The sequence below is a fragment of the Chenopodium quinoa genome, unplaced genomic scaffold (genome assembly GCF_001683475.1).
Source record: "Chenopodium quinoa cultivar QQ74 unplaced genomic scaffold, ASM168347v1, whole genome shotgun sequence".
Classification (NCBI taxonomy): Eukaryota; Viridiplantae; Streptophyta; class Magnoliopsida; order Caryophyllales; family Amaranthaceae; genus Chenopodium; species Chenopodium quinoa.
In genome coordinates this window covers 1,367,073-1,394,745 of record NW_018744582.1, presented here as the reverse complement: position 1 = coordinate 1,394,745, position 27,673 = coordinate 1,367,073, and the positions used below count along the sequence as shown (strand labels likewise).

At 33.6% G+C, this 27,673-nt stretch overlaps 3 protein-coding genes and 2 pseudogenes across 4 annotated transcripts; 3 read left to right on the top strand and 2 right to left on the bottom strand.

Moving 5' to 3' along the window:
- Positions 1–70: 70 nt before the first annotated feature.
- On the top strand, positions 71–1,249 carry LOC110699413 (glutathione S-transferase T3-like). The gene has a single exon (XM_021876929.1). The coding sequence runs from the start codon at positions 71–73 to the stop codon at positions 1,247–1,249; it is 1,179 nt and encodes a 392-aa protein (XP_021732621.1).
- Positions 1,250–1,741: 492 nt separating this feature from the next.
- On the top strand, positions 1,742–3,130 carry LOC110699412 (putative nuclease HARBI1). Its single transcript, XM_021876928.1, has one exon. The coding sequence runs from the start codon at positions 1,742–1,744 to the stop codon at positions 3,128–3,130; it is 1,389 nt and encodes a 462-aa protein (XP_021732620.1).
- A 1,011-nt stretch (positions 3,131–4,141) lies between these two features.
- Positions 4,142–6,071, bottom strand: LOC110699449 (annotated as a pseudogene).
- Positions 6,072–7,542: 1,471 nt separating this feature from the next.
- On the top strand, positions 7,543–13,283 carry LOC110699244 (PHD finger protein ING1-like). Of its 2 annotated transcripts, XR_002506884.1 has the most exons (8): positions 7,543–7,931; positions 8,729–8,800; positions 9,109–9,296; positions 10,259–10,322; positions 10,430–10,529; positions 10,873–11,023; positions 11,106–11,287; positions 12,995–13,283. XR_002506884.1 is itself a non-coding variant. In XM_021876736.1 (7 exons), the coding sequence occupies exons 1-7, from the start codon at positions 7,901–7,903 to the stop codon at positions 11,214–11,216; spliced, it is 717 nt and encodes a 238-aa protein (XP_021732428.1). In that variant the 5' UTR covers positions 7,543–7,900; the 3' UTR covers positions 11,217–11,627. The 2 variants fall into 2 exon arrangements, 1 of the variants encoding a protein (XP_021732428.1); XM_021876736.1 differs by lacking the exon at positions 12,995–13,283 and having other exon boundaries at positions 11,106–11,627.
- Positions 13,284–13,326: 43 nt separating this feature from the next.
- On the bottom strand, positions 13,327–15,597 carry LOC110699243 (annotated as a pseudogene).
- Positions 15,598–27,673: the final 12,076 nt, after the last annotated feature.

The following is a 27,673-nucleotide window of genomic DNA, read 5'->3' as shown; positions in this document are numbered from 1 at the left end:
TATTATTATTATTATTATCATTATTATTATTATTATTATCATCATCATTATTATTATTATTATTTTGCTAATGGATCCTAACAAACCAGATTTTTCTAATTATTTTTCTGATTTGGGTGATGATTTTGTCACTAACCCTCGATTTCAAACCTTCCTTCAACGAATAGCTACTCAATATCCACCGCAACAAACACCTCCTCAATTTCCACCACAACAAACACCTCCTCAATTTCCACCACCACATTCACCTCCTGTTTATCAAGGGAGCAATTCTCAATATGAAGATGAAATGGAAGAAAGTGTTCCAGATACTCCACAATACCCTCCACCTCCTCCAAGAGTGTCTGTCAATCAAAACCAACCACTTACAAAAGGGAGTCGAATGTGGTCTGTTGCGGAGGATGAAACTCTTATTGGTTTGTATCTGCAATTCAGTGAAGATGCAATTGTTGGTACAAACCAAAAAGCATCTGTGCTTTGGAGAAAAATTTCAGCGGCATATGATGAAGCGCAGGCTGAGAAACCTCACATTCTACCACCAAGACCTTTGAGGAGTTTGGAAAGTCGTTGGAGAAGGATGGCAGCTGATTTAATACAATGGAGTAGCTGCTATGACGAAGCAGGAAGGGTTACAGGAAGTGGCTACAACGAAGCAGATCGAATTAATAACGCCAGTAAGTTATTCTATGCTTCCTCCAAGCCTACTCAACATAATTTTAATTGTCACCATGGTTGGGAAATGGTTAAAAATGACCCAAAGTGGAGGACAAAACTTAGGTGGGCGTTGTCAAGAGAGGAAAGATTAGCTGTAGGTGATGCCGTCGAAGATGATAGTAGTGGCAGTGATAAGCGATGTAGAACCGTAGAGGAAGGTGATACACCATCCACGGGTTTCTGTTCTGGAGGTCTTCCTCGACCCGATGGTGTTAAAAAGGCAAAGGCCAAGCGTAATAAGGGAAAAGAAGTGGCTTCTGATTCTTCAACCATTGGTGAGCAAATGAAGCAGAATAATGCCTGTAGGGAAACAGAGGCACAAATACGGTTGAAGAAGTTGGATTTTGACATGGAAAGGGAGAGGAGGAAACAAAAACAAGTCGAAATTCAACAAAAACAAGTTGACATACAAGAGAGAAGGCTGAACTATGAAATGCTGCAAGATCTACTTTCAAAGGGTACTGATCTAACTCCCGATGAAGAGGCCTACAAGGAGGAATTACGTGCAATGCTATATGGTAAAAGGCACGTGTGACTTGGAGATTTGGCTTATGTTTTATTTAGTTAATGTTAACTTTATGTTTTATTCAGTTAATTTAATGTACTAGTGTTTATTTAGTTTATGTTAAATTTATGTTTATGTAATGTTAAATTTATTATTAATATTCAGTTAATTCACATGTTTTCTTAGTAATTTGAAATTGATAAAGCTGATATCTGATAAAGATACAATCTGACACGCGTCACATGTCACCTCTGCTCAAACATCAATAACACTGCACAATCACATGCTAAAGTAATGCACTGAATTGTCACCTCTGCTCAAACATCAATAACACTGCACAATCACATGCTAAAATAATGCATTGAATTGTCACCTCGAGTCACATGCAATTTCAATTCCACTTTAACTCACATGCAAACTTACCACTACCATCCAATAATGACTTTCACATTTTCTATATATACCTGTGTTATTATAAACGGAAACAATCCCAAACACACCAACTACCTAACCAAAATAAAAATGTCTTTCATTTCTTCCACCTCAAGCTCCTCTTCTGATGATTTCTCCAAAAATCATGAATTTGATTGCTTAGTTGATGAGTATGTAGCAAATCACCTACCTCATAGATTACTTCCTCCAGACCAACCACAAGAACCTCCACTAAATAATGAAACTGAACTATCAACGGAGCCCAAAAGGGATAGGGAAAGAGAAAAAGGGCATGTGCAACTATACAACGATTATTTCGCGAATAATCCAGTGTATAACGACAACCAATTCCGACGTAGATTCCGTATGCAACGGTCATTGTTCTGCCGCATTATGAGCAAAGTGGTTGAGGGGGATCAATTCTTCCAGCAACGTCGAAAAGCAGCTGGGAAGCTTGGTTTATCACCGTTGCAGAAATGCACCGCTGCAATAAGAATGTTAGCGTATGGCGTAGCCGCAGACGCTGTGGATGAATATTTACGTCTCGGCCAAACAACCTCTAGGCAGGCATTGCAACATTTCTGTCAAGGGGTTATTTCACAATTTGAAAGTGAATATCTACGAAAACCTACAGATGAAGATTTAAGGAGAATCCTTCATCAAAATGATCTGCGTGGTTTTCCAGGGATGATTGGTAGTATAGACTGCATGCATTGGGAGTGGAAGAATTGTCCTACTGCTTGGAAGGCACAATATGCTGGTCGTAGCAAGAGTGCAACTCTCATTCTTGAAGCTGTTGCTGATCAAGATCTATGGATTTGGCATGCGTTCTTTGGAATGCCTGGGTCATGTAACGATTTGAATGTCCTTTACCGTTCACCGGTATTTGATGATGTTTTACAAGGTCATGCACCACCCATAAATTTTACGGTTAATGGACATCAATATGAGTTGGGCTACTACTTGGCCGATGGGATTTACCCGAGATGGCCAACTTTTATACAGGGTATAACACATCCTCATGTTAGAAAAGACAAGTTGTTTGCTGATCAACAAGCAGCAGTTCGGAAAGACGTCGAACGGGCTTTCGGAGTTTTACAAGCTAGGTTCGCTATACTACGACAACCAGCACTTGCATACGACGAAGATATTCTCTGTGATATTATGAAAGCCTGTATAATAATGCACAACATGATCGTCGAGGATGAACGACACAACTACGCACGTGCAGATGTTTTGAGACGATACTACGAAGAAGATCGACCACAACGTACGGTGAGGCGGGCAGACCCGAGCACAAGTGCCACGGTGTTTAACAACGAGCCATTTGAATTCAATGTCGGGCGACCACCCAACATTGATTTCAACACGTATTTGGAGAGAAGGATTTCCCTTCGTGATAGAGAAATTCATTCATCTCTGAAACAAGATTTAGTGGAGCACATATGGCAGAACTTTCGTCATAATGCGGTTGAATAAATAATTTTTTAGTTTGTTATTTGTAACCGTATCGTTATTTATGTTTTAATACTCGTGTTTGTATTTTATTTTAGTAGAACCACTTTTATCTAGTTCGTACTTGTACCGTTATTTAACATCCCATGTGTTTGTATTACCGTTATTGAAGTTCCCATGTGACTATTTAATGTGTTCATTACAAAAATGTGCTACTAATTCAAATGTTAAATTATAAATAAAACGTAATTGAAAAATAAATAAAAATTATTAATTATACTTAAAACGTAATTGACAAATAAAAAACAATCTTATTAAGTTATAATTGAAACGTAATTGAAAAATAAATATAAAAATTATAAATTTTTATTATATTATTTTTAAACGTAATTGAAAAGTAAATATAAAACTTATAAATTGTTATTAAATTATACATTTTTATTAAATTATTTTTAAATGTAATTAAAAAATAAATTATTTTCACATATTTTAATTGTATTGGAAAATTAAATATGTAGTATAAACATTATTTCAAAATAAAGATAAAATAAAAAGATGATGTGTATTATGGTGGGGTATAGTAAATAGTGGAGGAAAAAGTGATGAGAGGTTTTTTTTTCTCCTCATTGATGTAGTGAAAAAAACATTTGATGAGAGAAATTGTATGGGAAGAGTGAGAAAGTGGGTAGAGAGAGATTGAGAGGTTTTTTTTTTCCTCACTGCTGATAGTGGTCTAAGTGTAGGATTCTAGTATATTCCAGAAATTTTGCATTTTACCGGCCTTTAAATATGGAAGCCCGATGCATATTGGGCCTTGCTTATTAGGCCCAATTTTGGATTTCTAACTTTTAGACTTTTACATTCTAATTTTAAATTTTTGTTAACAGATAGATAAAATATTAAGAAGTAAAAAAATAATGGTTTGAAATAATCCAAAACTTTGAAATATACGTTGATACAATGATACATAAGCAATAATTTAAAATCGAGACATAAGCTGGTTTTCAACATTCTCTCATCTAGTTCTTGAAAAACATAATTTTTTTTGGTTTTGTTTTTGAGCCATAAGCTTTCAAAACATAAAATATTATCACATAATATGATAGTAGTAACATTTTTATTTAATACAAAGTAAAACGATAAACATAAATTAATTGACATACAATAACATCGAACAGTCCCTTAATTATTAAATATATAGTCCCATATGAGTTCCTCCACAAAGTTGTACATAAGCGTACATAATTTTGCATGGCTGGTCTTTTTATTGCTTGTTACACATGAAACAAGTTCAATGTTCTAAATTTTCTTAAGCAATATGATAACGCTGTGGTGCTCAATAAGCTTTCCTTTAGCTAGATGCTCGCAAGTGAATTGGGTAAATTTCTCATACAATAGCTCCAACACATCTTCTCCAAAATGACGCGAAATCAAGGATTCAGTAAAGGATCTCACGAATTTGCTTATGACTTTTGCTCTTTCCCAATTGTCCTCTATTTCATGTGCAACATGCTGCGCCATTGTATTCACATTCTCAATAACAAATGACCCTTGATTATGCACTATGCTTTCAATATCATCTTCGTTAGGCCCAAAATATGGGATATCGAAGGTGTCTAGCTTTTCTTCCTTGATCAAACCCTGATATATGCATCAATAATTATATTTAATTTTGATCACGTGTAATTAGTAAATAGACATTGATCACAAAATTTAGGTTACTGATATACTTTACCAACTAAACTAGTAAAATCTATCACATCTTCAAATACTACAATTATATTCAACTCCGTATAAGATACAATTAGGGCATAATAAATCACCTGTGAAACGAGCTTAGTGATGGCTTGAGCCATTATTTCGAGTTCCCACGGCTGCCATGTCGCTGCATCGGATGAAATTGGCCAACCTCGGAGTGTCAAAAGCATACGACCATTAGAATAAACTTCCTCAGATCGACAAATGAGGAACTGGGTGAAGTCTTGTTGAAACTGAGCCATGTAAGCTTTTGCAACAATCTTAGGACTTGACTTGGATATGTAGATGTTGCCCTTGTTTGTTGGTATGCCTTCTCCACTATAGAGCTCAGATGGTGCCTTCACACATCAATCAGCATGTCAGTAATATACTAATATAGTACATTCAAAGATCAAGGACAAATTACTCAATAATTGAAAAATCATCACGACCAATAAGTCCGAATAAGATAACATACCTGGGACAACCAGTGGAGGGTGTAATTTGCATGAACGAAATGCAAAACATTCTTAGGAAAAAAGTCTACCGTAGTAGGATCCAGGAGTAGTCATTAAATAACACAAAGGCACACCATCTTTTTTCTTGAGTAACTCCGTATTTAACAATTCTTTAAACAGAAAGCTGAAATCATTTGAAGGAAGATCATTCAAAAACACAATAATTTCAGGTACATCGTTATCTTTCCACTTCAATTCCTCGCATTTCCTTTGCACATTTTCTATCACCAATTTTACTACAGCTAATGGTACTGGGCCAACTCCACAGCCCAAATCAGCTACTTTAATAACCTTACTTGGGCTTTTAACTTCTGTAATTACAGATTGAATTGCTCTCTCTAGCATAGGTTGGCCCATTAAACTCGCTGCCTTCTGTTATATCAAATCAATAGAATTAAATATACTTGTATATAAAAATAAATAAATAAATAAATAAATTAGAGGGTTAAAATTTATACTCATGATTTCAATAAATGAAATTTAGAGCTAAAATTATAGCATATGGTTTTAATATTACCTGGACAAAAGAATTCTGAGAATAGCTAAGTTCTCCATCACCTTCATTCATGTGAAGAAATTCTTGTAACCCCATTTTTTTTGGTAACCCTACAAATTTTTCTTTTGCCTTGTTAAGCCAAAATACCATAGTTTATATCGACAATTTTGTGCATGCTGTTATAATGAGTCATATACATGCAAAAGGAGATATATTGACATAGTTTATATCGACAATTCAATGCTCATTACTCATTAGTCACTACATACTCACCGATCACTAAAGTAAATACTTACATTACTTTTTGAAGAGTAAATTTCACGGACATTACATGTAAGCGTCTCATATTGAAGAAAAAAATATAGAGTTCAATAATACTATATTTTTTTAGGTTATTGTTATATGGTTTTGGGATGAAACATCATTGGACTTGTGAAGTGAACTCTCTTTGTGTGATGGGTGCGGCTAACGCCTATAGTTAACATAGTATCAAAGCCAAGTTCCACGGTTTGAGACATTTAATGGCTTAAGTAATGAGTACACTGGGCCAACTTAATTATGTGAGGAGTGAAAAAAAAATGGACTATGGCCCCATAAAACATTACATGTGAGGGGGAGCTCCTTAGACTTGTGAGTCATTGAGTTATGAAGTGGGTCTCTATCTTGATAACGGGTGCAGACTCGTATTTAATATTCACATTTCTCACTTCTTAGTAGTAACCCAAATCTATACTAATATAAATAAATTTAAGGTTTATTTAAACTCCAAATTATGCAAATCGTATAATTTTTATTTACTACATATTTTTGATTGATAGGTAAGGAAAAGGTCTTATCGAGGCAGAGCCTTGAATTCCGCAATGATCAACCAGACATTAGTTAGCGGGTTGATCATGCTTAGATATTTGCATGTAGTACTCCTTAGTCCTTCTTATTGGCATATGGAGTACTCTAGAGTATTCAGTATTGTGATGTTGACCAACATAATTGTCAATTTATTACAAAGTACTGGTGAAGTAAAAAAAAAAATGTAGTTTTCTTTGTAAGTTTTTCTTAAAAAAGTAAAATTCTTATATGAACACCTTACCTCAAAGTAGCTTTGACGTAAGTAAGAAGAAGCTAATCACACCGTGTGCAAACACAATGATCAACTTGTGAAGCCTCAAACTTTGTTTTTCTTTCCTTATTCTTTTTATTTTTTTCCCCTCAACACTCTATATGTTGGATTTTCAATGGAAGCATCTTTTTTCCACTTAAAAAACATTATGTTCAGCTCTTATAAACTAATTAGAGGGAAGTTGCAACACTAGCAAGTACCATCTTATCTAAAGATCTCACAGGATTTCTACAAAGAATCAAGTTTGAACACATTCTAAAATCATATCAGATTTCATAAACATATTGAAAAAAGTGACTTGTATACTAATCCAAGCAAATTGCTACGCATAAGAAATAAATTAAGAAAGATTTTACAAAAAATAATATTGTTCAAATAAAATTTGGTTTACAGACACATAAGCACAACAAAATAGACACATTTTAATCCAACTATAACTAAACCGGTCATGCCAAACTGCACCAGACACGCCATGGCCAAGATAGTAGATACATCCTTGCATAGTTTTTTTTTTTTGATGCATAAGAGAGGCTAAGTCTCGGGAAATGAAAACAAAACTAATACATACAAACAAAAATAAACCACAGGGGAATAAAGCGAGGAAAAGCTACACCGACTCTATCTTCAGTAAAATACGATCCAAATCCAAGGTTGAAAACTGAACCAACTCAACTTTGTTCTTTTGCGATACTCCTTGATTGACGAGCCAATTCGTTGCTCGGTTATTAGTTATTCATAGTCATATGGTCATAAGTCAAAATCCAACTTATATGTGAGGTTGCAGTAACTCGTTAAGGGAAAAAAAAAAAAAAAAAAAAAAAAGCAACCTTGAAATTAACCCGCCATAGATTAATTTGCAGAATACGATCCTATAGCCTCATACCTGAGCTACTATTCCTGGCGGGAAGAAAAACCTAATTTTTCCGATGACGTCTTTTCTCGACGAATTTCAAGCCAGTAAGTTTTTAGATCTTTGCACTTTAATTCAATTGAAACGTTTTTATCTCCTGTATCAAACCCTAGTTTTTTTTATGATTTGTCTAATTAATGCCTGTAAATCCCTTAATTCGTAACATATTTTTGATTTCTGGTTGATTTGTTGTAAATTGTTCAGAACTATGTCTAATTCTCTTCGCCCTTGCTCGAAATTGATAGAATTGAAGGCGATTTTTGCATTTTAATAATAAAAGCCGACATTTTCAATTATATGATGGGTTTTTTAAGTTCCGTTTGATTTTTTGGATGCTTAGCCTGTAAATTTTCACAAGGAAGTAGTTGCAAAGAACATTGAACTCACCACTGTCAGAAATTGTAGTCAATATAGTTTCACTGGTAGCCCAAAATTAGGACATAGCAGCATTAGATAAATTCTGGGAAATTTGGGGGGCTAGGGGTGAAGGGTGTTGGTTAGTGAGTACCAAGCAGTATTCTTCGAAAGGAATTTGCGAAATAAGAATGAAAATCAAAGCCATGAGCATTGTCGAAAGGCGTTGGAGCAGCATCACGTATGATTTATTTGATTTACGCTACAAGAATTGCAAACAATTCAATGAGCTATCTATTTCAGTAATGTTCATTACAAACTAATTATTATTGATGCTGGTTGTGATTCCCGCTTCTGTGGATTTGGTGTATTATGTCTGTGCATTGCTTACTCGTGTCCAGCATTCGCATCTGTTTAGCGATGTTGCTTGTTGACAGTGTAATCTGTTTATATTAGTTGTTGACAAAAGTTTTATGTTGACTTTATGCAGATCTTGAGTTGCTTCCAAATATCCTACAGAAGAAATATGCATTGCTACGCGATCTTGACAAAAGTTTACAAGGTTTGTTAGTCACTGTGTTTTGATAGTCTTACTTTCAGACTTTGAGTTTATTACTTCCTTTTCCCTTCTTCATTACCTGCTGCAGTTAGTTGTCTCTGCTCTTATTTTTAGGCATTTCTTCAAAGAAAACAAGCTTCTAGACTTTGATATTATTACTTCCTCCTCCCTACTATAGCGATTGCTCAAGTTATCTGTCTCTGCTCTTGTTTTCTACATTCCTTAGAGAAGACAAGAAAATGTTCCCAACCTGAACTGCGTTCTATTTTTTTTGGGTGAGGGCATCATGGCCGTTGGTATTGTCTTGACAGGCATCCTGCGGCAGAATGAACAGCGCTGCGAGCAAGAAATAGAAGATATTAAGCAGAGATTGCTATCTGGTTCTATTACACCAGAGTCATCCGGCATCAGATTCTCAGATGAAGCACTTGATGAGCAGAAGCACAGTGTCAGGATTGCTGATGAAAAGGTTGCTTTGGCTGTCCAGGCATATGATTTGGTATGGCTTATATCTACTTTCCCTCTTTTCTTCAAATGATTGAAGCTGCGCAGTTTATCATTATCATGTTTGACCCATTTCTTAAATCTCATCCTAGGGGAAACTCAATTGTCATGCTGTCAAAAAAAAAAAAAAAAATAAATAAAGGATTTGCTAGCTTCTAGAACTAGTGATCTCAACTAGGAACACTACACATCACAGTTGGATTCGGGCAGGCACTTTCACTGTCATAATGATACTTTAAAAAAGAAAAAAAAAGAAACTAGTGAATACATTTTGATACTTTGAAAATGAAAATTTGGTAATAACAACAGTGACATTTATCCATCTTGGGACCTTTCTTGGGCATTTCTAAAAGCAATGAGAACTGTTTCAAGCATTTGAAATTCTTGAAGGTAGAGGTACTATGCATGAACTGATTGCTGGAGGGTGAAGGGGAAGAAGCACATGCCACCAAATAAAAAATAAAATAGAAAAAAAATATATTCCAGATTAAGGAAAAAAAATACAAGGGACCTCACTGCATTGGGAGTCAACTACTGAGGGGTACAGTTTACTATCAAAACCTGTATCTTGAATAAGCTTTAGAAGGAACAAGTCTTTCCTGATTACCTTACTTAGTTCTTTTGGCATACTCTTTTCATGCAGTCCCCTTTTACATGATCTTACATCTCGAAGAGTTATTAAAAGCTGCTAACATCTTGTACCATAAAAGCTTCACATTTTGTCTCTTTTTTAGAAATAGTTGACAATGCATTCATCTGAGAAAGGGCCAATTGCTGTCACCGTGTGCTCGCTTCAGCTGACGCAAAAGATCATGAATCAGGATAGAAAAAGTGTGTTATATGTAGTCATGTTAGGATCAATGCTATAAACTTTCCATCATTATAGTTTTTGGAAGTTTTTGGTTTGTCCCACTAATTTTTTCCCTTTATTGTGCGATGTTGAATTTGTTAACAAAGGTGGATGCACACATTCAACAGCTTGACCAATATCTGAAGACATCTGAGGAGGAGAATCGACGAGGTATTCTGACTTTTACCTTTTCTTTTTCTCACTTAGTAGATCTGGTAACTGCAGCATCTGCTGAGCTATTTCACTTGTTTTTACAAAAATGACCTTGCTTTTCTCAGAGAAAGAGCTTGCATCTGCTCCTGCTTCATCCGATGCAAGTGGTGATGGTAGCACAAAAACTGGAAGAAGCAGTGAAGGTGGAAGAGGGGGACGTAAAAAGTATACTACTTGCACTTAGTGAATGCTCAATTTATCTTGCTTTAGTTACCTTTTTAGATAATTGATCACCGGTTTTTCTGGACATCAGCACTTGCACTTCAGTTGGTCTTCCAAACCTTTTTTCTTGCTCCTTATTTGAACCATTGTTCAGAAACAGTCTTTTTTTTTTTTTTTTCCTCCTTTATAAATAAAAATATTTCCACTAATCACCTAAGCCACTTGTGTTTTGTTGCTTGTTTTTGTGAGGGTTTTTTTTTATTTTTTTATTTTATACATATATTTTTTTTTAATGTTTGTGAGAAGTTTTACCATTGAATATAACCTTTTGTTGTTGTTGTTGCAGAACACGTCTTGCTGCTGCAGCAGCAGCTGCCACAGCTCCTGCAAATCCACCAAGCATGGACTTGGATATACCAGTTGATCCCAATGAACCCACTTATTGTCTCTGTAATCAAGTCAGCTATGGCGAGATGGTTGCATGTGATAATCCTGATGTAAGTTGTTTATTTAAATTATCATTTCCCCCATTTTATTCATAATTATGTTCTGATCAAGGCCATTATGTTGCTCTTGCAGTGCAGGATCGAATGGTTCCATTTTGGGTGTGTTAGTTTAAAAGAGAAGCCAAAGGGGAAATGGTATTGTTCCGATTGTGCTGGAACACAGAAGCGCCGTAAAGGCAAATAATTTCTGGACTACACCATGAATGTTTGTGTCCAAAAATGGTGATATTGAGATCATCCTGAATGGCAAGAAAGGTACGAGTAGATTTTATGTATGGGTTTTGTACAGCCTGCTTGTTGATTAACTTGTAGCTTTAGATCAGGTATGCAGTATACTGGAGATTCTCTTTGTACTGCTATTGGCAATTTTGTATGCTGTTAGTGTTACATGCTTGTCACTCCCTTTTTCTTGACACTATGTGGCTTGGATTGTGTAATAATTTGTTTCCTGACCCCCTCTGTAATCTAGTTACCCTTGTGTAGATTTAAGTCTGTTTTTCCAACTGTCTTTGCCTTGTCAGTTACGGCCTGATTGTATACATTTTGACATTTTTCTTAAGCCAGTCGGTAAAATTTCTGAATTTCTATTTTTGTATGTTCGCGAGCTACACAGTCAACTAATGAGGTTAATTTGGACACTAGTTCAAATGCATAATTATTTCAGAACTGAGCATGATCAGAGTAACCAATCTATGTAATCATAAGTCGTGTATAGGGCTTTGTTCTTGAGTTTTATTCTTCACAGTTTGATTTTCCAGGGGATAGGGATCCTTCAAACTAGCTAACATGTAGAGTTGAACATATAATTAACTTCCCACAAATATTTTTTGACGTTTGTAAAACCGGCATTAGAATCTACTCTGTATCATTTGGTTGGTCTATCAGACTTAGAATATGTAGGAGCCCAGCTTGGGAGGAATGGACAGTCCCTTGGAGCTTCATGGAAAGAAGCATGAGGCTCCCTCTCCCTTATCTAGCCCTACACCTCGCTCACCCGAGCTTGACTATAAGATAGCTAGTCAAACATGGGGTATTATATAGTCAGTTCTTGGTATATAGGATCACAAAAAATTAATCAATACTTGTATATAATTTGGGTTAGGAGTTAAATCCTTAACATGTGACTATTTACCCTTTTGTTTAAAATACTTGTTGCTTGACATCCCATACATTTGATTCAAATTATGCTGCTTGACTTGACATTCCAACAAAATATTTTTTATATTGAACTTTTTTTACTAATGATAATGAAACAATAATACTACAAAGTAGTACATCATTTTATAAAGCTGTAGCAATTATAATAAGTTTAAGATTATTGGCAGAACTTTATTAAACATGATTAGTTAGTGAGCTATAACTCAATTTCACCCTGAAGGTCACACAAATTATATGACAAATTGACATTAAACCAATAATTAGGCACTAATTAACCAGATTATATAAAGGCCATTAAAGGGGTATGGCCTCCCAAATCGGGGGTATATACACAACCATTTAGAGGGTCCCCCCAAAATTTAGGATCCCATTACATGACGTTTGCAACTTTTAAACCTAATTAGCTAAGCTAAACTTAATTTATTAACTAACAATGTTAGTGGCGACAACATATAATAAGCCGACGGAATTTGAGGGCCGGCCTTGATTTCATGCGCACCCCTAACAATCAACATTATAATAACATATATAATACCCTTTTATTTATTTATTTTATTTTTTATTTTTTTATAACATATAATACCCTTTATTTGATTATAGTACTTTTCCTAATTACCTAGTACAATTAATTAATAATTTGAAAAAAGAATAATAAAAAAAAAAACATAGTACTAAAACTTAGTAAATTACCATTACAATGAAATAAAAAATAAATAAATAAATAAAAATACATAGGGTACATGAATACCTTGGAATTTTGGGTTTCAATCTGTTTTGGATTTTTTTCCTTGTTATGTTTTGCAGGTTCTAAACATTTACAAACGGTGATGGACAATGAACAAAGTGACATATAGGCACTTTTACCAATTTCATTTTGTTTTATTTGACGTTTCATGGTTAGTTGTTAATTTTTAGAGAAAAAAAATGGTAGAATAGTAGTAAGTAGAGGTTGCTTAAATTTCTATATGCTGTGTTTAACTCCGTAATACTTATAGTAATTATGTGTTCGCTGTCGTAAGAATTTAAGAATGTCAATTGGAATTGTAAAATATATTTAACTTTTCATTTATGCAGAGTATGATATTTGATATAATTGCTCAATTTATTTAACTCTTCATTTATGCAGAGTATGATATTTGATATGATAGCTAAATTTAGTGTATGTAAGTTAATTTTCTCTTACATATCTATTATATACGTAACCAACTCCACTTTCTTCTCTATGCTCACACCATCATAAGAGTCACTTACAGCCACAATATTGCGAACGTTTTTGTAGCTATAATTCTTAGCCAGAAGCACAAAAACACACATGTTCAACACAATTATGGTCATCAAGAGCCAGTAAAAATAATCAAGACGACTATGCTTCAAATCCTTGCCTATCCACTTCTTCCCACCTTGCATCCCTGTCACATAATCCACGATAATGACTAAAAAGCTACTAAGGAAGCTTCCAACACCAAGAATACTAAGGTAAAACGCCATCCCTAAACTCCTCATCGAGTCAGGAACTTGGTCATAGAAGAACTCTTGCATTCCTACCAGGGAAAATCCGTCCCCTATACCTGCAAGTAAGAATTGAGGCGCTAGCCAAACTACATTCATTGTTTTCCCTTGCAGTAACATCTTTAACCTTTTCCTCTCAACCAAGGCTGAGATCATCATTGCTATGCTTTAAAACCATGCCAATTCCTATTCTTGTAAGGATGTCGATGCCTCTCTCATTGCCTGTGGTTCGCCTCTCAAGTATGGGAAGAGGACCTTGTCATAGAAGGCTACCGAGGCAAACATCGCTACGGCTGTTAGAGCGTACACAGAAGCCGCTGGAATTTCAAAGTGTTTGAAAACTTTCCTATTCATTTCGCTCCCTTGCTTGATGAAGAAAGTTGAGAGTTGCGCAATCCCTATACCAAACATCAAAGAAGTTAGCCATATAGGAACCATAGTTATTATGAGTTTCAGTTCCTCCACTTGTGTTACGGTTGCTAGCCTCCAGGGACTTTGTTTTTCCCTTGTTGACGCTCCATTATGTTCATGTTCCTCGATTATAGCAGCCTTGTCAAGAAATCTACAATACATATAACATTTAAGCACATTGTGATTAATCTCCTCTAAAATAGATATATATGATTTGAAAAATTACACAAATGAGTTGTAAGAAAAGTAGAAATAACAATGCAAATTCCTCAGAACTTTGCATTGTTTTTTAAATATAAAGGCTAGGATAGCTTTCTCTCAAGACTGTAATCGACCTATTGAATTTTGCAGTTACCTGAGCCTATTTGTGTGACCTAAAACCCGTCCTTGGGGCTTCTCTGAATTGTGAACCTCATTCAATAAGGAAGAATCTGAAGGACAGTTCAAATTTCTCTTTGCAATAGCAGCAACTAAGACGTGGAACAACGGGGTTAAGGGGCTTCCATGTCTGTAACGATAATATGGCCTACCTAGAACAAAAACCAAGACAGTGACTCCCATAGTTATGGTTAGTGTGAGGTAACCAATGCCCCAACTTACATACTCTTGTAGATACACTATCAAAGTTACCCCTATGAACAGGCCGCTGCAAAGTGCAATGTTCCACCAATTGAAAAATGACATCTTTTGCTTCCTTTCTTTGGAATGATTGTCATCGAATTGGTCCGCCTCAAAGCTCTCCAGGCACGGTTTATAACCCCCCGTCGCTAGAGCCACGAGGTAGGCCGCTACGAAGAATACCACCTTGTGAACCTTGCTAGCATGATCACATGAGTTTGGTGTTGTGCTGCAAGGTTTAAGGCTTGGAAGAAATTGAGTCATAGTAAAAAGACCTAAACCCTGAACATATGAGGAAAGAAATAGTGAATCATTACAATTTATCCCTTCGAGAACTGGATCATCAGAGAAGAGAAATATAATTTAGATAGATAATTGGTACAAAATAAAATTTAAAATTTCCACAATCCTTTGAGAATCAAGATCCTTTGTAGGAATCGAACCCCTATCACAGGGTACGGTGAAAGGTTAGAGGTGTTATTACCACAATCATCACTCAATTTTTACATGTATGCATCTTAAAAAAAATTCTAAAGATAATTTTTTTTTTTTTTTTTTTTTTTGTTAAAATAATTAAAAGGGAGTTTAGGATGAGAAAGAATTCATGACTTGCCAGGACATAGAGGATAGCAGAGAAGAGGATCATGAAATAGGGGCCAGTGTAAGTATCCGCAAGGAAGGCACCAAACAAAGGCATGACTGTTGTAACTCCATTCCATGTATACACACTGTTGGCTGCTGTCTTCAGGTTTTGGTGCATCACTTTAGTCATGTATGTTATCAAGCTTGTTGATATTCCAAAGTTACTCAACCTCTCACTAAACTCAAGTACTGCATACATTTAATTTGCATGTAGTAATTAGTGTGTAATTATTAAACTTGAAAGTCATACATTGTAGCATGTGGGATTTCATTAGATTTGTCTTTATATATAAAGTATTAAAATAAAAATACAACTTTTTGTGTTGCATTACTAATGGTTTATTGAAAATGTTAATAGTCAAATTTGTACGAATGTAATGAAGGTTTAGTATTAACTTCCTATGATGAAGAAGGAGGCTTTCCATGAGCCAGTGGAAGCTCAAAGAGGAATTCTTCCTTTGTAATCAAATGAAGAATCAAGAACTTGTGAATTCATGACATCTTCTACTTCATTATTTGTTGATTTTTCATGAGTGAAAACACTTCCTTCTCCATGTGTATTGTTCATGTTTTCACTCTAGGTTTTTGATACGGATACTAAAAAAAGCCGTTATAACCAAAGTACTAGTGTGACTTTTGGCAAGAATTTATTGTATAGAGTTAATAATAAATCGTATTCTCATCAATGTCTAAACTCGTTTGCACCAGAAATCAATGTCTAAACTCGCCACTTGTAGACTTGAAGCAGAAATTAATCTATTTGACTGATGTAACATCACTGTGGTGCAATAAAACGGAAGAGGATAGTACCATGTGTAATTTCTTAAGCTTTGTATGTATTTCTTTTAATTTCGAAATGAATTGGAAAGTACTTTTTTCAAAATTAAAAAATGATAAAGAACTAATAATCTAATATACATATATTCAAGTAAGGAAAAATGTAACATGATTTTAAAAACATGAAAAAAAATTCTTTCACATCCTTTTCATTTTAAGCATCCTTTATATTTGAACGAAGATTTCATCCCCACATCTTTGTGCAAAATGGTTAGGTGGGGGGTATAGAGATTAGAGATGCATGTTGTCAAAAGAGAAATATGCTGCAACTATATAATCTAGACCTTTATTTATTTATTTATTTATTTTTTATTTTTTTTTATTTTTTTTTTATTTTTTATTTTTAATAATACGTAGTAATGAAAAGGATAAACTTTATGTGATTATGATTATGCTAATTCTGTTTAATGTAGACTTTTGGACTCTTGGTACACCTTTATGTCATAATGAAAGTATCATGATTCCTAGAGATGATATTTTAAGGAAGATTTTCATTTTTGATGTCTAGGGATGATTAATTTTCATTTTAAGTGCATCATATATTCATATTATGGTATTTAACTCTTTAAGCACTTCTTAATTTCAAACTTGTTTGGATTTTATTTGGACATCTTCCTTAAAACATATAAATTTCTTCCATTAATCTAGAAATATTTAAAAAAAATTCTATATCGCATTTTTTTTTTTTTTTGAATGATGAGAATGTATCATCTTTATGACCGATCATTATGGAATATAAACTAATGAAACAACAAAGTACAAACACTACTACATTTTTGATCTAATGCAACCCCTAAATCTGTTGCATTAGACACCAAAAACCGTTGTGTTAGGCCTAATGCAACGGCCGTTGCATCTGCTGGTGTTGCCTTAGACCTAATGCAACGACCAATATAATCCGTCGCATTAGAGCAATACCTAATGCAACGGCATCATCTATCGGTTGTCTTAGATTACTCTGTAATAAATATCATAATAATGAGACCTAATGCAACGGCTGCACACACACACACACACACACACACACACACACACACACACACATATATTGTTAGTTAGCTGTTAATTGTTAATTCGTTAGTGCAAATAAAAATAAAATTTTTATCATTAAATTAAAAATTATTAAAAAAAAAATAAGAATTTTATTAATATGAATTCAAAGTTTGTACATTATTGTTATCTATAAGGAAAATTACAAAATTAAATTATCACTAGTTAAACTAAGAAAAAAACAATTGAAAGTTAAAACTAAATCATTTTGTCCGCCAAACAATATTTTCGGCAATTCTTTGGACCGCATTATCGTTTCTTTCTCCTGCTTCTCCAATTTCTCGTAAAGCAATTCGTGAAGCATCTTCTTCAACTTCAGTATTATCCACCTCTAGCACTGTAAAATCAACAATATTTTGATTATCCATCTTCTGTGGTACAAAATCATCGTAACTGAAGTATAAGGGTGCAACTAAGAACAATTTTAACTTGTACAGGAATAACAATATAACATTAACAATCTATCCTAACAAAAGTTTGTATACTTTGCATAAACTCAAAGAGGCACTTCTTGATGTGCTCATCGTTGGGCAGAAAGTATCCATATACATACGTCCATTTCAAGAGTTGCCAACAATCGACAACCTAAGAAAAACCACCAGAACATACATAATATTAGTTGTGGTAGTGCTTCAACAAGAAAGTCAAGTTGTTTTGGAGAAAGGCTGTATATGCCACACAAAACTTGAAGCTGAGAAAATCACAAAGTATATGATTATTAGCTACCGTGCAAACAAGCATATCTTGAAACAACATTAAGTTTGCAAGCGCAGATTCTCTATACTACAAGAAAGAGATCTAAATTCAATGGCAGTTTTAAAATTATTGAATAAAATATCCTAAATGAGTAATATTTAGTCTAATACCTGAATACAAATCTCCCATTCTTTGCAATAATAATTGTATCTCACAAGGAATTTCCTAGAAAACTCTTTAACATAATAATCCAAAAAAAAAAACAACAATATTAAACAATATAACATATGCTAAACATTACCGCAGTATGCATATTAAGAAAGTGCAAAAACTTACTTCATTAAGGCTACAAATTTCGGATCTTTATTACTCCAACAATCACCACCACAAAGACTGAAAACATTACCATTCAAAATTCGTAAGAAAGAAAGAACTAGTTCGACAAATTTTCAGTTGACATATATAGACAAGGGCCTTAACATGCAAAGTAGATACCTGCAGAATTCAAAATTGCATACGATGCATTTTACATACAACCCGAATATTTGCGCCCTGGACATGGCGTTGTATATGCTAACTTCCTACAAGTAAAATATAATTAATATCAAAATATGCAAACTCGAGGAAATAGAATGACAATTATCACTCATAATGTTATGCAATAAGTCCATCATACCAATTCTCTAACCTCGAAAGTCACATAAAAACGCAAACAATTATCACTCATAATGTTATGCAATAGTTGAATTAGCTAGTTTTAGCAAGTGAAAATACATTATTAGTGGTTCAAATCTGGCAAACTAGTTATGTTTTGGAAATTTAGGTGTTTCTAATTTTATATATGGAATTTAGTCTTCATGAAAACATATGCACAAGCCTATTAAACACCGGCAGCCTGCACACACATATAGAGTAGCAATAAAAGCATTTACGACTTTGAGATGAGTACAATAAGAAAAGTTAATAACACGTCAATTAAGAATCTATATATAATAAACTATGTAGGGTGAGGAATATCAATTACTTTGGAAAGAAAGGTCTGTATGTGTGAGAATGGCTGCTAGATTTGGAGCAAAAACTATACCTTAAGAGGGTTATAAGAAAAAATGATGTTTGTAAGTTTAGTTCGTGTAGGTGCAAAGTCACACTTATATAGAGTAATGCATTAACTCCTATCTAAACATGTTATTACATAGCTTATACATCCATTAGCAGTATGTGCCAACTTAGTTCCTTTACTACTCATAATCATATAATGCTGATGTCACTAACACCCGAAGAAAATTGGTAAAAGAATATTATCCAAACTTCAACAACAGCACCCAAAAGAAAGCTTGACACCTGGTATGATACAAGAACTCAACATATCATCAGCAATCGACCAACATTTTGAGGATATTAAGATGTCTTATCCTTATTAAATAAAATGTTAGTAGGATGTATGTCTATCAGATTGATGAGCATTAAACTCATGTTGAATTCTATGAGGCATATTTACAGTGAGTTAGTATTCAAGTTACTGATACCTTGCCATCTAGATAATTGGCTTTATAAACACATTCAATAGGTCCTTTTTCGAATAATTGACTCATAGAAAAGTTGCTAGTACATGTCTTTATCTCTGCCAATGCATTAGGGGTGATTTCAAAGGAAACAATGGGCAGTAACCAACAAGCTAACGGGGAAGACATCAGGGCAGCAGGCAGGGGAGGGGGAAAGACAACAATAACTAACAGTAGGGCAACAACCACTGTAGAGGAAGCGTCAATAACAGAACAACACACAAAACATCACAGCGACAATAGCTTAACAATCACCATAAAACGACCCTAACAGACCATCTACTGCCCCAAAAAACACCTCAACCCAATTAAATCCTAACCCAACCTGCCATACACAACAATAATAGATAAACAACAACAACAACTAACCACACGTATCAACAACCACATGTTGGATCAACAGCAACAACAACTAACCACACTATAGCCTAAAAAGCATAACACATATGTTGTTTCAACAACAACCACACACATTTCACCAACAATTATCCATCCCGCCAGTAACCTAGGTTACTGGTATACAAGCATGATTAATTCTTCCACCACCTAAACAGGATTCTAAACAAAAAAAATTGACATAAAATGAACTGAGTTAGGGTTTCATAGAAACAGTTACCAAAGACAAAATTAAGCCCGTTTAACGAGCTCAGAGGGGGGACTCCACGTTCACATCATCATCATCGCAAGTGATTTTATTAGGAGGACCTCAGATCCTTCGAAATTGAGATAGATAAGAAACCCTACGGACTGGAGGGGGCTTGGCCACAGATCTGGGCTTGTTCAAGACAGGAAGTGATGACCCTGACTCAGAACAAAACCCTAATTCCTCGTTTGCGCCCAATTGTCTTCGCTGAAACCCTAATTCGTCAACGGAGGTGGGTTTTGGAGTGGTTTCGTGGTGGAACCCTAACCCTAACACCACCATGCGTGGTGTTTCACCCTCAGAAACAAAGCCCTCAACTTCACCCTCACCAGAAACGACAAAGGAGGACCCAGAAGCCATAGATCTGACCACTAAACCGAGCGCTTGCCATATTTTGGGACTCATAATGTCTCGCCCTTTGCCGGAATTGTACAAAGAACAAGGCCAGAACGAATCTGATTCAAATGCATCCAAGAATACAGTAGTCATCCCCTGCTCGATCTCATCCTCTGTCGCGAAAATTGCAATGTGAAGGGGGGTTAAATTCATTAGAGAAAGAGGGTGAGAAAATGGGACTCAACAATGGCGGGGATTAAAATATTTGGGGTCTTTAATTTCGAATTTCAAAATTTTGGGTATAATATACGGAGGGAAAGAATATAATATTGAAAATTTAGCAGCCGTTGTGTTAGCTCTTGTTGCTGTTGTATTAGCCCAATCTAATGCAACGGCGTATAAGGGACCGTTGCATTAGATATGAAATATAATTGACTGTTGTATTAGTTAATCCTACCGTTGCATCAGGTTATCTATTACGACGACATTGAATAGGGCGTCGCATTAGCTTATTTTTGGCATTATATTTGGTCGAAAATGTAGTAGTGTAAAAGACTTTAATTGTCTCTAGAAAAACACTTTATTGTACTCCAACCTTAAAAGAAAAAAGCTCTACTTAAAATGCTTAAGATCAATTCACTTTAGAAATACAAAACTATAACGAGATTAAGTATTAATCCATAACTCAACATCACCAAAAAAAAGGCCATACAAATGACAGGAAACCAATAATTAGGTACTAATTAACCAGCTAATACATGCCATTAAGGTGGTATTGCCTCCCAAATTAAGGGTACATGCATACATAAACACCCTTTTAGTTTTAAAGGGTCCCACAAAAACTTTAGGATCCCACTAAATAACGTTATTATCTCCCACTTAATCAAAATAATTAATATAAGATGCATTGCTGGATTTCCTTAATTGGATTTCGACCCAAAAATTTCCCATCAATTGCGGTTCTTCCATTCCACTTGAAAGTTCCACAAATCTTATAATTTTACTTTTAGAAACTCTTCTTTTCGGCTTTTTAGCCCTTCTATTCCTCCCATATTATTAACAGTTTTTGTGTACAACTTTTTAAGCTTAGCTAATCTTAATTAGTTCCCATTATCCGACAATCTTAGTGGCGACAACTTATAAGCCGACGGAATTTGAGGGCCGGCCTTGATTTCACGCATGCCCCTAACTAAGTAACTATTGCTTAACTTAATAAACTTTCTAACAATATACGGAGTACTTTGTAGAAGCATTACGAGTGAAATTAAACAAAAAAAAAATATGTATTGTGTCAATTCCGTAGAATTCTTATTAGAGATAAACATAAATAAAATCGTTTTAAATATTTTAAAGATGTGCTATTAGTAAAACTAAAACCTCAAAATAGTAGTATTAAAGCATACACGATTTAAAATAAATAAATTGAAACGGAAGTAGAAGATTAACTTTAAAAATATGTATATGTATATGCTTGTGATTTTTAGGAGCTCTTTAAGATACAAGTAAATGTACTTCTGTAGTATGCTGCATAGTTTAACTACTATTAGTAGTTTAGTACACTATTAGTTATTTGACTTAGCTGCCTTGTAATTTTGTATTTCCATTTGTTTTTGGATTGTTTTTCTTGTTATGTTTTGCAGGTTCTATTCTACACATTTACAAATGGTAAAGGACAATGAAGAATCCGACACATTGGCACTTTTACCAACTTCATCATTTATGTAGGAGCAATCGTTCATGCTCTCTGATGGCTAAAATTAATAAATGGTATAAAAAGAAAATTGCTAAATTTTGTGAAGGTTGTTACTTAATTATATTTATTTATTTGTTATGCTTTAATTTCTTATTAATATGACCGTTAAGATTTGCAATTATGAATTTTGATTGAGAGGAATACCATATTGACATCATTGTATATTGAGAGGTAAACATCTACAAGTAAGAAGAGAGTGATTAGCGTATCTCATAATCCAATCTTCTAAAAGATCAAAAAACATTAATATAGATAAGAAAAAAAAAAATATCGTGTTATTATATAAAAGTGAATTTCTTTTCATTTACATAAGAAAAAAAGTTTCATCTAGATCAGCTTATAATAAGGAAACGGTTTGAGTAACCAACGAACTATATAGAATAATACTCGTATAAGAGTGAATAAGTAGTTGTGTTTAAATTTGGGATGAACGCTAAGGGATGAATAACGGAGTATGACTCTAAACAAATACGAACTCGTACTTGATATTAGCATAGGAAAAAGCAAAATGTAAGTAGCCGCCGAGGATATAAAGACAGCAAAACGCCTAGGAGTTGGAATAGAGGGGGGGATATAAATATTGGTGAAGCCAAGTGAGAAGAGACAAAATGATTTTGGTATCTACTTATTGTGTTGCAAACAATGCAAAAAACACGATTGTGGGAATTGTGTTGTTTGCACGTCCTACTAATTGACCGTGCTCTGGAGTTAGTAATCATCTTGAACCTTTCATTTTACTCGATCCAATGCTTTCCCCACGACATTAATCCCTCTATCAGTCCACACAAATTATATTTTTATAAAACCCATTAGCTTAGGTGTTAATTTGTTAATAAAAGATTAAATGTATATAAGTGAGACTATCTTCTCATAAGTCTTGATTATGATTATTCAAATTGCTCTACTAGTATGATTATGGTTTATAATATGTAAAAGTGTTATCCATATAAAAATTTTAGTCTTGACACTTGATTTAATTAAGAGATGGAGTATTTTCCATAAGAAAAATTAAAACTAATCAATTGACTCGAGTTAAATATTCCAAATAAGAAATTATTGTAATATAGGGATTACAGGGTTAAAGAGAAGTTGTTTAAAATGAGAAAGATGAGAAGGATTTTATGTGCATAATTTTTGTACTGGATGTGCATATTTTTCGAACTAAATGTGCAAAAAAAAAATTGACAGAAATTCAATGTGCATAAATTTTGAACATAATGTGCACATTTTCTGATTTTCCAGGTAATTCAAAATTTTTATTAGTTCGAAAATCAATTTTGCACATTTAGTGAAAAAAATATGCACATTCAGTGAAAAACTTTTGCACATTTTTTCCTTCTCATTCTTCTCATTTTAAGAAATTTCTCATTGAATCCCAACCATATATATATATATATATATGTGTGTGTGTGTGTATATATATATGTATATAAGTATTCAATTAAAAATGTTACTTATAGATAGCAAAAGTTGACCCGATACGATAACACGAAATAAAACCCCTTCTTACACAATCAAGATGTCACATTCACCATCCTTTGGCCCTCTCCCCTTCCACAAGTGACCACAACTACCTCAGCTCCTTTCTCCAACTTAATCACTTTACAAGTTCTTAGTAACTCCCTCCACCCCAACCACCACCTCGTCCCTTCCCCATTCAAACATCATTTTTGTGGTGCATTGGACAAATGGCCAACTACCATCATCATTCCACCAGGACCGCCACTACCCCATGCAATAATCTAGCTTGTCTACAACACCAAAGCAGTGTTACCCCAAACAACAACAATTTAATTTCTTTGAAATTTATCTCTCACATTCATCTCAATACACTAATAATCAAACAAATCAACAATCTCTTAATTAATTATGACAATGCATTCCTAGTAACCTTAGCTTATAGTAACCAATGTAAACGGAAAATATTGCTTTTGAAAACCATAAAGTTTTTAAAATTTATAAGCAATAAAGATTCATTGATTTGCCCTCTTCACTCTAATCATATTGTCATTTTAACAAGCTTCATGCTATTATATGACTATTAAATTCAGACAGAAAAAATGTTAATTTTATATTATACGTACTAAAAACTACTTACTGCTTGTAAATCAAAAGTTAACACAATCTCAAATGTCCACAGATCAAGACAATTTAGTATCATAAACAAACAAGTCCTTAAGTCCAAATCAATTCAACCACAAACATGCTTTTTGTATCATCCCCTAGCTAGTAGCTATGAACTAGTGTGGCCTCCAATTGCAATTGTTTCAAAAAAGTGTTGGCTTTTTCTAAACTCCTAAACATTAACAATATAATCCAAAAAGAGATTATGAAGCATGCAAATATATTATGATCAATATATATTTATTGGGAATATATACTCCATGAGATATACTTCAAGACATGAGCCACATGACATAAGAAACTCCAATAACAAGTTTTTAAATTAATTTCCATAATTATTTTATTTTCTTAATTCCTTGTTTGGTTGGTCATGAGTACCCCTCAAAATCTTAGTTTGTGTTCCCACATTCTTAAAAGAAGATATGATCCCCACAATTTTTGACTAAGAAACACCAAACAACCCTTTATATTTACTACTCCTAATTTTCTTTGTTTCACTGACAGTCAACCCGATCCATGTCAGTAATCGGATCGTGAGATCACAACCGTCCAATTCAGATCAGACACTGAAATTTTTGACTTTCACGTAATTTAGTTTTGCATTCAAACATTAAATTAATTAATTACCATTTTTCTTTAATTATTTTGATTAAGCCAATAATCTTCTTAGGTATATTCACGAGTCATCGTTTTGGCAGACATACTCTACTAATTTATTAACTAACCTTGGATTACATGCATGTCCACACAAGCTTATTATACTTTTATTAAACTAATAAAATACGTTTAATTTGCTTGTAACTAAACAAAGGTTTGGATTATTGAAGTAACTTTCTTAAAAGTTTAAATTTTACAGCTAAATAACTGATATTTAGAATAATGTTTATTGACTATGGAGACTTGGTGAATATGATAGTACGCAATGTAGGTATGTAATTCTAATTTATGAGACCTTTTAAAAGTGATTTTTTTTTTTTTTTTTTTTTTTTTTGAGAAATTAAAGTGATTTATAGTTTAAGAGAGATTTTCAATAATTTTCGCAATTAGTTTAACTAAAACTTATGTTATGTTGTTTTCTTTAAAAAGAAAAAACCCCCTTATGTTATGTTGTATTTAGTGATAAAGACATTTTATATTCTGTATATTGATTACTCCCTCCTTGTTACCTTAAAAAACAGTGAGGGGATATAATTTATAAGTTATAAATAGTACAAAGTGTTTTGTAATTAGAGTAATTATACCAAAGTCCAAAGCAAGATTTCATCCCAGTACCAATTGGCATTAGGATTTTAGGAGTAGCCCGTCTGGGTTATAATTAAAAGTCATTTGCTTTATTTTTCAATATGGGACAAACAATACTCACACTTCCACTAAACAATGGAAATATAGAATTATATTTATTATTATCATAAGCTTGATACTCGTAATTATTTATTTTTGTATGACTTCGTTCTTGTACTACAAGATGAGATGAAGGTATGTATGAACGTTAGGAAAATGCATGAGACATATGGCTTTCCACGTAGAATTTGCTAGTGCTTAGATTATTTACCCATTTACGTGATGATTACTTCTTCGGACTATACTGTCTATACACACCTAATTAAGTTAAATTAATCATTTTGATTTTAATTAAAATCTTCACAAATCACAAATTACCACGTTAAGCCAGTACAAGATCTTTTAAATTGGGTAGACCCAAGACAATGGGGTGTAGGAAAACAAGATGATATATACTAATATCATGTATGATGTACCCTAAGATAGCTATATACTTTATAATAATATGATTATGTGTATACATTTATAAGTACAAAGTAAAATAAAAAATGCAAGATTAGAGGAAGTTACCTCCTTGTCTGCTCGCAGACCAAAACGTTGAACACCGTCAACTAGCTTTTTTGCATGTCGCCGAACGCACTTGCAACTTTCTCCGTTGTTAAAATAAAATTTTAAGTTAAAGAAACACAAAAAACCAAGATGCTTAAAAATGATTAAACAAGTCAGATTAGATCAAATCCCCAAAGCACTACTCACAGACTCACAGTCTTCTTAGCTCTTCCCTAAATTCAAAGCAGACTCTTTAGTCATTATCCTGTCCTACTATACCCCGCTCTATTAATAATTATCAATTACTATCAACTAAGACCCGTTGTGGACTTGTAGTCATATGTTGTAATATAATGTGTACATACTTGGTATAATCTTAAAGTTGATCATAGATTAGATTGAACAAGTCAAGCCGAGAATTTTACAAAAAATTGACCATTTAGAAACAGGTTGTTTGGATCATACATGTTTTTGTTTTATAAATGCTTAAAGATGAATGTACCAAAATTTCAAATTAGAGTATATATCAACCAAACTTCTTCATATGAAATACTCGCTGATGTATATATATACTGTTCGTTTAATTTACAAATGGGATATGCGTCTTATAAAATGCTCATTTATTCATGTTGACAAATAAAACATAAGAATGTATGTTCATATATGTTCACAAACAAATTATTTTATGAATATATAAGAGCTGCACTTGTTTATTTATGGAGAGATTGTTATATACACCCGTGTGTACGATACACTCATGAATATTTTGTTCTCATTTTGATGATTGTTTTACATTTAATCATCAAATGAAGAGCAAAAACTAACTTTGGATTAGTTGGGTGCACGATACACCTGGGTATGTATAAAGTATTGTATTATTTAAGTTCATAAAATATTGTTGAATTAAATACTTAATCATTTACATACTACTACTTAGATAATAGAGACCATTCAGAGCTCACTTAGTCATTCAATAATATTTGCAAAATACATTACTAGCATGCACCAATTCAATATAGCTTACACAACTCATTTCATTTAGTGTTCATCTATAGGGCTTTTAGAAAGGTCTCCTAATATTCCAGGTATCAAAGCTCGAGTGGAGTTCAAGATAAACCAGTGTCATAATCATAATTATAGATATAATTAACATGTGAGTTATTCTCTTAACATACTAAAACGTGACAGCTTATGCAACGAACTTATTACCTCCTTCTTCCCTGAATTATTGATACGTTTGACTTTATTATACTTTTCTTATACTAGCTTTTACCACAGTTTTTTTTAATAACATACGAGTATTAAAAACAAAATGTATTATGAATTACGAAGTAGTATTAATTAATATAAAGTTTCATAATATATTATTTTTAATTACATTTTTTTTACTAAAATTCAATTAAATATATTAAAGGTCAAACAAATTTATTGGCATGTACGCCAATTTTAAATTTTTGATTGTGTCAATAATA

Excerpts from the sequence above, each read along its gene's own strand:
- LOC110699413 (XM_021876929.1), top strand. The coding sequence starts at position 71 with ATGGATCCTAACAAACCAGATTTTTCTAATTATTTTTCTGATTTGGGT.
- LOC110699412 (XM_021876928.1), top strand. The coding sequence starts at position 1,742 with ATGTCTTTCATTTCTTCCACCTCAAGCTCCTCTTCTGATGATTTCTCC.
- LOC110699244 (XM_021876736.1), top strand. The coding sequence starts at position 7,901 with ATGACGTCTTTTCTCGACGAATTTCAAGCCA. Across the intron at positions 8,801-9,108 it reads TCTTGACAAAAGTTTACAAG|GCATCCTGCGGCAGAATGAA; the intron begins GTTTGTTAGTCA and ends TTGTCTTGACAG. Across the intron at positions 9,297-10,258 it reads CTGTCCAGGCATATGATTTG|GTGGATGCACACATTCAACA; the intron begins GTATGGCTTATA and ends TTGTTAACAAAG.